The sequence below is a fragment of the Paramisgurnus dabryanus genome, chromosome 15 (genome assembly GCF_030506205.2).
Source record: "Paramisgurnus dabryanus chromosome 15, PD_genome_1.1, whole genome shotgun sequence".
Taxonomy (NCBI): Eukaryota; Metazoa; Chordata; class Actinopteri; order Cypriniformes; family Cobitidae; genus Paramisgurnus; species Paramisgurnus dabryanus.
In genome coordinates, this window is record NC_133351.1 from 3,602,159 (window position 1) to 3,616,041 (window position 13,883).

The following is a 13,883-nucleotide window of genomic DNA, read 5'->3' on the forward strand; positions in this document are numbered from 1 at the left end:
AAACACACTTTTTTTTCAGATTTTTTGTTGTTGTTCACACACACTTTAAACCCAAGCATTTGTCACTTTTAAATTGGCAAGATTTTGGTGAACGCTTTAAACGAGTCCAAACCAACACCTCTGCCCCCTAGGAATTCATCAGTCACCCGATCTGCCAAACACTGCTACTTGGCAGGCTGGTCAGAAAGCTCACGATGTGCCAAATGATGGCCTTGCCAAATTCTGTCAGCACCCTTGACAAATAAAGACATTCGTTGGCATTGTCAGTTTGTGATATAATGGAGCTAGTGCTTTATACAACAGATTTTCAATCAGAAATGGCTGTCTATTATGGGATGCATTCCAAGAAGGCTGTTGTCATGGCAGATGAAAAAGCAGCAATCAGTGTCCACAAGTGAATATTGGGTCCAAAACAGGCGTTTGATGAACAGTGTGCACTTTAGCATCTGGTTTGTTTTTAAGTATTAGAAGCACAAATCCAATATTTGTTAAAAAAAAGATTAAATGAAGTAATTGATCAATATTAAACTGATATTAGTTGCTATTTCCTGATTATTATTTTTTTAATGAACACTGTTTTACTGTCCCACATTTTGTAACCCTGCATGATATACACTATAACAAAGTAAAGTCCTAAAATTGTGACGCCTAAGACATAATTGTTTTACCCAATACTAAGTAATCTTAATCAGCTTTAAATTTGACCGTTTAACTTTGTTAGCAAAGTTATAAGAAAATAATCCCATCAAAATGATCAGATTTTTCTTAAAATGATGGAAAACATGCTATCAATTACACATCAACACATGCATACAAACCTACTGTCTTTTATTTCAGATTTTTATAACATCATGCCAAATTGTATTAATGTGTGATGTTACAAGGCTTGCAACATCATAAAATGAAATGGCTCATTTAATACTTAGTTTGATCTCCTGATGTTGACAGGCACAATTTTCTAAAGACCCAAGGTTCTGAACTCATTTTACTGACAATGTGTGGCAAAAAATTCATTTACAGAAAAGCCAGATTTATTTTAGGTATGTTATTTAAAGCGCAAGCAATGGTGTAGTATTGATCAGAGTTGCATTTCAAGGTCTAGCACTAATTCAGGACTGTGAAATAAAACATGTTTTAATCCCTTTGATCATATTTAATAAATATTGATGTGTTAACTTTAGAGTAACTCATATTATGATCAAACAGCTGCTGTAGCCAATTGCATTATAAAAGACATTCCAGGCAAAAAAGTGCACAAAAATACACTTAATGTACACTTAGTAAGTATATTTTTTGTTGCACTAATTTTAAACTCAATATACAAAACATTACTCTTTAAGATGTTTTAAAGTTTATCTCAAGACATACAAGTGTTATTTCAATATACTTAAAATCAATTGAAGGATTACCGTTATTTATTTTACTTTTTCCAAGTGCACTGAAGTACGACTGGACTGAACTATACTATACTAAAGTCTAAAAAATGCTGGACATTGGATGTGTAAAAAGAACATTTGAGGGAAGTAGATGCATATGCAATTAGATTATTTAAATTAGATATATGCATATAGTTGAACTTTTCAATTCAATTTTATTTATTTATATGGTAACACTTTACAATAAGGTTCATTAGTTAACATAACTTGAACAAACCATGAGCAATACATTTGTTACAGTATTTATTCATCTTTGTTAATGTTAGTTAATAAAAATGTAAGCTTTAATTGTTTGTTTATGTTAGTTCAGAGTGCATTAACTAATGTTAACAAGAGTTTAATAAAGTATTAGTAATTGTTGAAATTAACATTAACAAAGATTAATAAATGCTGTATAAGTGCAGTTCATTATTAGTTCATGTTAACTAATGTAGCTAACTAATGTTAACTAATGAACCTTATTGTAAAGTGTTACCATTTAAATTTATAAGTCATTTATTTGTAATGTTAAATGTAATGTTTTCTGATCAAAACAACACTAAATAACTGCACTGGAAACTGCACTTTTCTTTTGCAAGTTTTTGCACTCTAAATTAAAGAGACTGATCTCAGTACTGGCATTATCACAGTTATTGCTCATGAGTGAATTACATACATCATGATTTTCATAGGGTCACCTATTATCTATACACAAACACCACTCTTCTAAATGATGGTAACCACAAAACTCAAATTTCAAAGATAATTTAACATTTAACACTCTTGCTATGTGTTTTTAACTATCTTTTGCAAAAAAGGATTTTCAAGAAAAGAGTTTCTTAGTATTTTTGTCTTGTTTTCAGTAAAAATATCAATTTTTTTAAAAATTAAGATGTTTTTTTCTTGATAAGCAAAATGACTCAAGAAAATAAGTCTAGTTTTTAGCAAAAAATCTGCCAATGGTGTAAGCAAAAAACTTTTTTTCTTAATCACTAAATTCAAGAAAAAATTGCCAACCCTATTGGCAAGATTTTTTTGCTTGTTTTATGCACAAAATCACTTAAATTTGACATTTTTGGTCTAAAAACTAGACTTATTTTCTTGGGTCGTTTTGCTCATCAACAAAAAGTATCTTAATTTAAGAATTTTTAGATATTTTTACTGAAAACAAGACAAAAATACTAAGAATTTTTTTTCTTGAAAATCATTTTTTGCAGTGTGGAAACTATTGAAACTAAGTCCATTGTATTTACTAAAATAATTCAAGAAGTTTCAACACAAAATTAAGTTAATTTAATTTATATAAATTTAAGTAGATTTTACATGATACAATTAAGTTGAATTTACTCAATATTTTTAATACTCTGTAAAATTACTCCGTGTTATTTTTACTCAAGAATTTTATTTTAAAACAAGAATTGATTTTTTAAAATAGAATTTACTAAATTTTTTTTGTTTAAATTTACCAAGGCACATAATCATTTTGTACAATGTGATACATGTTCTCATCCTAAGCAAATGCTCTTCTCGTCAGCAAAATGGTAACCATTTAAAAACCCAACAATAAAACAGAAATTCTTTCAAATACTATTATAACAACATACTAAACTATAGTAAGTCTGCCTCTTTTTATCTTAATTAAAAATGCATAAATAACCATTTATTTTGATATTTAGTCTCTTTATTCAGTCTCATGCAAAGCATGCTGGAAATCCCTGTCCAGTTTTAGCAATATTTAATACAACACACATAAGTTATGTAATCCAACCTTAAATGAGTTATGTTCACATAGGTTGATTTAAAACACATGTGATATCCCTAGAAAATACTTTTACTTATATTTTTATTAAAACCAAAAACAATATTGTTGTGATGATTTAATAATTTTTTAGTGTAAATCACTATAAATATTTAACATTTATATTAAGAAACTCACCGATACAAAAAAGTGCATTATGCCATATTCAAAAATTTGCTAAAATGTATATACTTATATTCAATATATACATCTCCCAGCTCCAAAATGTGCTTACATAATTACCCTCCATTATACTAATGTTTTTCCTATTTCTTGAGAATATGATAAGATATTTATAACCCTCTGGTATCTGTTTTTGCGGCGCTGATGGCGGTCACTAATAGACTTAAACAATTACTGCAAAAAAATCCCTCTCTTAGGAAAATATCAACATTAGATAATGATAATTCTGCTCGTTTCCCCAAAACACAGCCACACAATATTTATAGGAGCAGTTGTTTTTTTATTTGTTGTATCTTTGCAGAAATTGTATATTCTATGCTTATTACAGAAAGTGAACATGGACTAAAGAGTAACATACACGCATGGTATATAGAAACACAAACTTAGAATCATAATAAAGTATTTAGTTCTACTTCACATTATTTACATTCGGGTTGAAAACAAAATAATTTAATTCAAGCTACTAGTTTTGGACACACAGATGGCTTTTCTGTCATTCAGTAGTAGACATTTGGTTTCCTTCAAGAAATACTCACCGCATCACTGATGCATTCTAGATTAAAAAAAAAAAACAAACGAACATGTTCTAGTGCTTTTAATGGCATAATTGTCACTCAGCGTTTTTAAATACAATACATCAGGATTAAAGTGTGCGTCGTGGAGGCTTGTCACATGACGAAGCTTTAATAAGATTAACTCTGAATGGTTCCTCAGGGTCAAAGCGCTATTGGCGCAGGTGCGTATACTCGCACCGCACGAAATCAAAGTGCATCGGCTGCTACCCAAACAACAGATGACTCCGAGCCGGATCCGGTGCAGATCTGGCCCGGAGTCGTGCTGTCTGGGTATCTTAACGTGAACCACTGACCAATGAAAATACTATCAAACAAGGTTTTTTCTGTTTAGTGTCAGCAGAATGGATTCGGCTTCGGACAGCTTCAAGCTTGTTACCTACATGTCTTAGGCACAGATAAAAAAAACAAGGCACCTCTAAGCTTTGAAGCATCAACACTGTCCCCAAAATAAAGCGGCACATGGCAGCATTCGGTTTTCTCGCATACTCTTTGAAATAAAAACAAACAAACGAACAAAAAGATCCCTTCTTCGTTGGACATCAGAGCATCTTTATGTACAATACAGTTGAAATGTTAAAATAACATTTATAATGTATTCATGAAAAATGTGCTTTTTACATTCAGAGGACGCCTTCATTTCAAATGTGGAATCTTCTTATTCAACAAATACAAGAGGAAATAAAACAATTTTTTTCAACAATAATACAAATAATAAAATAATACAGAGCTTTGTGGCAGAGGTAAACTAATAATAATAGTTATAATAATAATAAAATAATCTAATTTTTGTTTCACTAGCTATTGCCTCCTGAGATGATGGGGTCCTGTTTTGAATTCTGGGATATGGGTGTTGGAATGTTTGGTGAAAGGCATTGGGAATACAGCATTGAGGGACGGTGTGTGTGTATTTTCGAATAAAGAGTGCTGTGTTTGATTGAATAGGTGCAAACAGGCTTGAAAAAGAGAACAGGCTGGGAAAGTGGATGGGGAACCAGGAGGAGAGAGTTTGCAGCGTGGTACCAAACCTCCTGTAGCATTCAGTCCCTTCTGACACATACACCCACTGCCCACCTCGTTACCGTGGTAATGAGATGGTATCAAGTGACACTCAACTGCGCAAAGCCAATCAGTTTCACCTCATCTGGGATTTCTGAGCTGTCACAGCCAGATGCCTGGAAATACACAGATACCAATGCACACTGTTAATGCAGCTGAGACAAACCACAGGAAAAATGGTCCAAAAATGGTCCCTATAGCTGTCACTGGGGCAGTGCTCTTTTAAAAAGTATGCATTTGCATTTAAAGAGTTCATATTACTCAACTTGGGGGCAGATCCACACCGGAGCTGCTGGCTTTGGCACGGATACCTCAGAGGTAAATATTGGTACCAAATGTATTCATATCTGTACGTGAATGGACATTTTAAAGGGTACAGTCCTAGTGACAGCTTGAGACCATTTATGCGGACTGTGTGCATGATTGCAGTAATATTATTTCAATGAATGTTCTGGGTTTGAAGCGTGTCAGTCTTGATAACCAGCATCTGTACATAAAATCATTTTTAATGGTCTGTCATAAAAAAAAGCTAGAATCATGCACCAAGTTTTGTTTAAATCTTTACCCGCCAGCATTTAAAAAAAGTTTAATTAAAAATATCAAATTTAAGTGATTTTGTGCATAAAACAAGCAAAAAAAAAATTCAAGAAAAATTCAAGAAAAGTTGCTTACCCCATTGGCAGTTTTTTTTTTCTTGTTTCATGCACAAAATCACTTAAATTTGATATTTTTGGTCTAAAAACTAGACTTATTTTCTTGGGTCGTTTTGCTCATCAAGAAAAACCATCTTAATTTAAAAAATTGTAGAAAATTTTATTAAAAACAAGACAAAAATACGAAGAAATGTTTTTCTTGAAAAAAATTTTTTGCAGTGTGTGAGAAAATTTGTCGTTTTTAGAACAAAAATATAAATGTAAGTGAATTTGCGCTTAATTCAAGAAAAATATTCTTAGCTCATTGGCAGATATTTTTGCTTGTTTTAAGTTTGAACGAAAAAAAGTAAACTTATTTTAAGTTTTTTTCTTATCTATTTGCAGACTCTTTGCTTGTTTTATGCACAAGTTCACTTAAATTTTATATTTTTTGTCTAACAACAACTTATTTTTCTATGATTTTTGTCTTGTTTTCAGTACAAATATAAAAACATTGCTTACATTTTAAGATGCATTTTCTTGATGAGCAAAATGACCCAAGAAAATAAGTCTAGTTTTTAGACAAAAAAATATAAAATTAAAGTAAAAAAAAAAATCTGCCAATGGGGTAAGAAAAAAAAGACACAAGCAAAATAAGTACACCACAAAAAAATATTTTTCTTAGTATTTTTGTGTTGTTTTAACTACAAATATCTAAAAAATCTTATATCAAGATGCATTTTCTTGGTGAGCAAAATGACCTAAGAAAATAAGTCATTTTTAGACCAAAATATACAATTTAAGTGAATTTGTGCTTAATTCAAGAAAAATATTCTTAGCTCATTGGCAGATATTTTTGCTTGTTTTAAGTTTGAACGAAAAAAGTAAACTTATTTTAAGTTTTTTTCTTATCTATTTGCAGACTCTTTGCTTGTTTTATGCACAAGTTCACTTAAATTTTATATTTTTTGTCTAACAACAACTTATTTTCCTAGTATTTTTGTCTTGTTTTCAGTACAAATATAAAAAAATTGCTTACATTTTAGGATGCATTTTCTTAATGAGCAAAATGACCCAAGAAAATAAGTCTAGTTTTTAGACAAAAAAATATAAAATTAAAGTAAAAAAAAAAATCTGCCAATGGGGTAAGAAAAAAAAGACACAAGCAAAATAAGTACACCACAAAAAAATATTTTTCTTAGTATTTTTGTGTTGTTTTAACTACAAATATCTAAAAAATCTTATATCAAGATGCATTTTCTTGGTGAGCAAAATGACCTAAGAAAATAAGTCATTTTTAGACCAAAATATACAATTTAAGTGAATTTGTGCTTAATTCAAGAAAAATATTCTTAGCTCATTGGCAGATATTTTTGCTTGTTTTAAGTTTGAACGAAAAAAGTAAACTTATTTTAAGTTTTTTTCTTATCTATTTGCAGACTCTTTGCTTGTTTTATGCACAAGTTCACTTAAATTTTATATTTTTTGTCTAACAACAACTTATTTTCCTAGTATTTTTGTCTTGTTTTCAGTACAAATATAAAAAAATTGCTTACATTTTAGGATGCATTTTCTTAATGAGCAAAATGACCCAAGAAAATAAGTCTAGTTTTTAGACAAAAAAATATAAAATTAAAGTAAAAAAAAAAATCTGCCAATGGGGTAAGAAAAAAAAGACACAAGCAAAATAAGTACACCACAAAAAAATATTTTTCTTAGTATTTTTGTGTTGTTTTAACTACAAATATCTAAAAAATCTTATATCAAGATGCATTTTCTTGGTGAGCAAAATGACCTAAGAAAATAAGTCATTTTTAGACCAAAATATACAATTTAAGTGAATTTGTGCTTAATTCAAGAAAAATATTCTTAGCTCATTGGCAGATATTTTTGCTTGTTTTAAGTTTGAACGAAAAAAGTAAACTTATTTTAAGTTTTTTTCTTATCTATTTGCAGACTCTTTGCTTGTTTTATGCACAAGTTCACTTAAATTTTATATTTTTTGTCTAACAACAACTTATTTTCCTAGTATTTTTGTCTTGTTTTCAGTACAAATATAAAAAAATTGCTTACATTTTAGGATGCATTTTCTTAATGAGCAAAATGACCCAAGAAAATAAGTCTAGTTTTTAGACAAAAAAATATAAAATTAAAGTAAAAAAAAAAATCTGCCAATGGGGTAAGAAAAAAAAGACACAAGCAAAATAAGTACACCACAAAAAAATATTTTTCTTAGTATTTTTGTGTTGTTTTAACTACAAATATCTAAAAAATCTTATATCAAGATGCATTTTCTTGGTGAGCAAAATGACCTAAGAAAATAAGTCATTTTTAGACCAAAATATACAATTTAAGTGAATTTGTGCTTAATTCAAGAAAAATATTCTTAGCTCATTGGCAGATATTTTTGCTTGTTTTAAGTTTGAACGAAAAAAGTAAACTTATTTTAAGTTTTTTTCTTATCTATTTGCAGACTCTTTGCTTGTTTTATGCACAAGTTCACTTAAATTTTATATTTTTTGTCTAACAACAACTTATTTTCCTAGTATTTTTGTCTTGTTTTCAGTACAAATATAAAAAAATTGCTTACATTTTAGGATGCATTTTCTTAATGAGCAAAATGACCCAAGAAAATAAGTCTAGTTTTTAGACAAAAAAATATAAAATTAAAGTAAAAAAAAAAATCTGCCAATGGGGTAAGAAAAAAAAGACACAAGCAAAATAAGTACACCACAAAAAAATATTTTTCTTAGTATTTTTGTGTTGTTTTAACTACAAATATCTAAAAAATCTTATATCAAGATGCATTTTCTTGGTGAGCAAAATGACCTAAGAAAATAAGTCATTTTTAGACCAAAATATACAATTTAAGTGAATTTGTGCTTAATTCAAGAAAAATATTCTTAGCTCATTGGCAGATATTTTTGCTTGTTTTAAGTTTGAACGAAAAAAGTAAACTTATTTTAAGTTTTTTTCTTATCTATTTGCAGACTCTTTGCTTGTTTTATGCACAAGTTCACTTAAATTTTATATTTTTTGTCTAACAACAACTTATTTTCCTAGTATTTTTGTCTTGTTTTCAGTACAAATATAAAAAAATTGCTTACATTTTAGGATGCATTTTCTTAATGAGCAAAATGACCCAAGAAAATAAGTCTAGTTTTTAGACAAAAAATATAAAATTTAAGTAAAAAAAAAAAAATCTGCCAATGGGGTAAGAAAAAAAAGACAAGCAAAATAAGTACACCACAAAAATTTTTTTTGATAACTATAAAAATAACTTTTTTTTAATCTATTGCAAAAAATGCAAATCTTAGTATTTTTGTCTTGTTTTCAGTAAAAATATAAAAAATTCTTAAATTAAGTTGCTTTTTTGATGAGCAAATCGACCCAAGAAAATAAGTCTAGTTTTTAGACCAAAAATATCAAATTTAAGTGATTTTGTGCATAAAACAAGCAAAAAAAAATCTGCCAATGGGGTAAGCAAAATTTTCTTGAATTTCGTGTTTAAGAAAAATGTTCAAGATTTTGTTGCTTGTTTTATGCACAAAATCACTTAAATTTGAAATATTTTGTCTAAAAACTAGACTTATTTTTTGGGTTGTTTTGCTCATCAAGAAAAAGCATCTTGATTTAAGAATTTTTAGATATAAAGACAAAAATACTAAAAAAAAATTCTTGAAAATAATTTCTTTGAAGTGTATTTTCTTGATAAGGAAAATGACCTAAGAAAATAAGTCTAGTTTTTAGACAAAAAAAAAAAAAACAATTTAAGTGAACTTAAGTGAAAAAATAATTGTCAATGGGGCGAGAAAAAAATTAAGAAATTGGTCAAATAAGTAACTTGAAATAAGTTTACTATTTCTTACAAACTTAATAAAAAAAATGAATAAAATTTTTTTTTGAAGCACACTTAAACTAAGTGTAAAAGTCATTTTGTTGCAGTGAACTGAACATTGCGGTAGCTGCTGCATTTTGAAATTTGAAATGATGCAAGCGTTTTTTATTTTATCAGATAACAAAGTGCTGCAAGGTGTCCAAAACCGTGCACAATGATGGCACCAGCGCTGTTCTGTTGTGTCTGGATTTGTATAATTCATTAATAATTAATTGAATCCAGAATGAAGCATGTGATTAAAATACAGAAAATCTCAGAGTAAAGTCAAACTGCTCATATGTTGCCTATAAAACAAAGTAACAGATGAAAAGATGCTTTATTGATTTTGAGGTTGCACGCAAAATCCACTTGGCTCAAAATTCGGAATGGGCTTGACGCCTCTGTGTACCCTTGTTGTCAGAGCCTTACTGTCAGAGAGACATTATACATGCTGGCAGTGAGATCGGTGTGAATCAATTTCTGACCTTGGCACTGTTTCAAATTCTAGTGAGTTGCTTTAGTTGGCAGGATTTTAAGGCATCATATTCGCGCTCCTATTCTGAAAGCTGTGCCTAAAGGTAAGCAGCATTATTCTAAGACAACTTTTGGCCAAAGTACAGAAAGGCTAAATTGTGCATATCCTTCACCGAAAAGACACATATCGTAAAGACTGTGGAATAATTGGGTGAATGCATAATGCATTTTATCCAATACTGCAAAATAATAAAAAAGGTGATTTTTACCCACTATTTGTGTGTATTTTGTGGTTCTTTTCCACAAAGCCCATATCTGTATAAAGTGAAATCCAAGATTTCAACCATATTGTAATGACCACACCCAAATAAATGCTTGGTTTTTTTTTACTCAAGGTTTTAGGTAAAATGTGAACAAATCCAACTGTTGAAGTTAAATAAGAGGTAAACTTTGACTCAACCATGGGTTAAAACAACCCAGCATTGTGCATGTAAGTCCTGTAATATCAGTAAATGGTAGACTAATGTAAAGTCTTATAGACTATTGTTGGATGCTCTGATAAAATGTTACTCATTTGTAGTACATTTTTGCTTTTAAAAATTGGTTCAGTTTCACACTTCAACCATATGGGTGAATCCTGTATATTATTACAGGTATATTTGATGTCCAATGTCTTATATTTATTGTTGCTATTTCAAATGGTTATATTTTTAATCATTTAAATAATTTGGTACTCATTGCCATAGATCACAAAAGTTTACAGGCCAAAACAAAATCATATTTTCTGTAAAAAGTGTCATATATAGCTGAATATTATTTGTGACCCTGGACCACAAAACCAGTTTTTTAATAAGCAATAGCCAACAATGCATTGTATGGGTCAAAAAGTTATATTATCCCATTAGCATTCCCGAAAAAGACACTTAAAGGACACTAATTGTACCTGGTATGTTAATTGTATCTTAAAAGGCTTTACATCATTCAAATCACAAGAATCTCAGCTTTCCAAAGATATGTGACGTATTTAGCTTTTTGTATTTGAGTTGTCATCTGTCATAAAGTTTTGTGTCAAATAATGCCCCACGGTACATTGGAACCCTAAGGGGTTAATTAACAGTGAGTTGAGGAGAGGGCAGGAAAGTACAGGGAGGAGAAAGGGTTACGAGATCAGCACATGACCACAAGCCGGGAATCGAACCAGGGTCGCTGAAAGACGAAAACACCACGGGCCCTACCTTGCACCCAGCGCAATTGACTTTGTCAGTGACGCATGTATCATTCGTATTTTGCACCGGCGCACAGCGGGTTTTTCCCTCCACAGACGCACGTCGGCAAACTAGGGAATGAACTTGCGCTCCCTGGGCGGTTCAGCGCAAAAAAAGAGGCTTGTTCCGGCGCAAACCATCCCTGATGCTATTTTGCAGTTTCAAAAAACACTTGCGCCACTGACCAGAAAAAAGAGTTTGCGTTGTGCGTGGTTCATTATGCTATTTTAAGGGCGCATGCTTGACCATAATGTATAGCGTGCACAATGCGCATACACTTTGCTTATCTAATCTATTATCTAATGGTTACACTTAAAAATATTAATACACGAGATAAGGGGAATCATAGTGGTGAGCATTGTGGTGATAGTTTTTATTTATTGTGTGGCTGCGTTAAAAAATTCTCATGCAAATAACGATTAAAATAATTTCATAAGTTTGTTGTGTGGCTGTTTTACATTTATTTTATGTAAATAATAATTAAAATGTTTTCATAAGAAACCTTAATGTATATGAACTTGATTTGTAAGTGTACTTTGGGGTTGGACCTTGCTTGCGTTTCTTGGGTCCGATTTCAAAGCCCCCAAACCCTTTCAGCGGTGAGGGTGGACGCAGCGATGTCCTCTGCTGGCGTCAGGTCCTGAGGCAGATCCACCTCCCGTTACACGGCGTGCCCGATTTATGCTGGCAAGCTTGGGATTCCCCCGTCTCCTGACATCATTGTAGCGCTTGGCGCAACAATGGGGATGCCAGCTGATGAGACAATTGTGGCTATTTCCTCCCACGCCTGTTTAACCGACGCTGATTTGGGCGGGTTTCTCCCATCCCCATACAAAACAACTTCTCTGTCTTTCACTGCTCTTACAAGAACGTCGGTCTTCTCGGCTGTGAACCGCTCCTGACGTCCGCCTGGTAAATCCGTCATAATAATAGCAACCCGCCATGGAACTTGCGCACTTGCGTTTAAAGGGAATGTTGGATGACGTTCTGATTGGTTTATTTGACGTTACGCCCAAACCACACCTATGAATAATGAACCTACTTCAGACCAACCCCTTATTGATTTGCACCTGGCGCAAGAGTTATTTCTCCTGCCGGGAAAATAGCAACAGCACCCAAGATCCGCCCACAAACTCACTTGCGCGTTGCGCTTCGCACTTGCGTTTCAGATCGTTAAAATAGGGCCCCACATGTTGAAGCACTTTCCACTACACCATCGGCTCCGACAACCCGAATCACTTTTACCTCAAACCCAACGTGCATATATCATTTAAAAAAAAAAAAACTGACCCTAGACGAACCAGAGAAAGTTAAATCCAAGTTCGACTCAACCCCGTGGCAAATTTTTGTTTCCGACTGGACCCAAATGTAAACGGCGCCGATGTGTGTGCAGTCTGCAGCCCTGCATGCACCAGAAAGAAATCCTAATGGCCTTGCATCCAATTTGTCTCACTGCTCCATTTATTTTACATTTGTTATCTGATGACGACAACAAGCTAATCACTAAAATGTGCATTCAAAATTGTATGTAAAAGAACTGAGAGTCATACACAGAGAAACTCATCACAAATGCTGTCGATATAAACTTGTATCAAAACAGGAACGGTCCTTTGATAAGAAACCATTTACAGTACTGCATTAACAATAGTTTAGAAACTTCACAGAGGAAAGGTCAGGACACGGTGAACGAAAGCGTGTAAGTGAATTCTGCTCTTCAGTCTTTGACAGGTGTCTAATCAGTGAACACAAGTGGGTCGAGAACAGATAATCTTATCACAGGTAACACACAGACCAGATTTCTGGAGGCGATCGATTGCTCGCACCGACCGCTGTGATGTCCATTTTCTCTGAGGGGACACAGAAACTATCAGCCACTCGGAGCCAGAAATCTGAGCGAGGATGAAAGTGTGGGTTTGAGGTCAAGTACAAATGAAAGAAGAAACATTTCAGTATGATTCTTGCCTTGAACAGCTAAAAACACTGAGGCCGCATACAGTTTTAATTCACACTTCTGTTAAATGAGAGGAACTGTAAAAATGTCTGGCCATAAAACTATTCACCGACGTAACTCACATTTCTCCTCAGTGAAGCATTATGAATCACTGCGAGGGAAAATAGGAATTCATTATTGTGACTGAGTGATTGACACACAGATGTAGACGCGTGGAAGGAAATGAATTGTATTTCAGATTAGGCATCTTTCTTTTCCATATTGAACATTGAGAAGGATTTAGATGCAGGTAAATCAGGCAACGGCCTCAGCAGGGCTTCATTCGGACGACTCAGGAGTCATGGGGCGCATTGCAGTCGTAAGCGAGTGTACACACTTCCAAAAGCAGAGCTCATGATGTACAAACTCTGGAGGGGGTGGCGCAATTCTGTCTGGAAATACACTTGGCCAATGGAGCAATGAAAAACGATGCAATTTTCTCTTTTATCTGGAAAGACGGTTCATGTTGCATGTCCTCCCCAATGTGCCCTTCAAGAATGCTGTTTGGAAATCGCCCATACAAGAGACGATTAAAGAATTAATGGTGCGCTGTTTCTACAATTCACTCAAAAAATAATCACTCATGTAAATAAATATTGAATTAAAAAAGAAACTCTG

At 32.4% G+C, this 13,883-nt stretch overlaps 1 protein-coding gene across 2 annotated transcripts in view; it reads right to left on the minus strand.

Annotated features, from left to right (window-relative positions):
• Positions 1–3,534: 3,534 nt before the first annotated feature.
• stk39 (serine threonine kinase 39) overlaps positions 3,535–13,883 on the minus strand; it is a 79,108-nt gene continuing 68,759 nt past the window's right edge. The window contains exon 19 of one of the 2 annotated variants that reach the window (XM_073811926.1): positions 3,535–5,143. In XM_073811926.1, coding sequence (XP_073668027.1) covers positions 5,069–5,143 — 75 coding nt within the window. In that variant the 3' untranslated portion in view covers positions 3,535–5,068. The remainder of the gene's footprint in view (positions 5,144–13,883) is intronic. The other variant, XM_065252321.2, reaches the window with a different exon arrangement.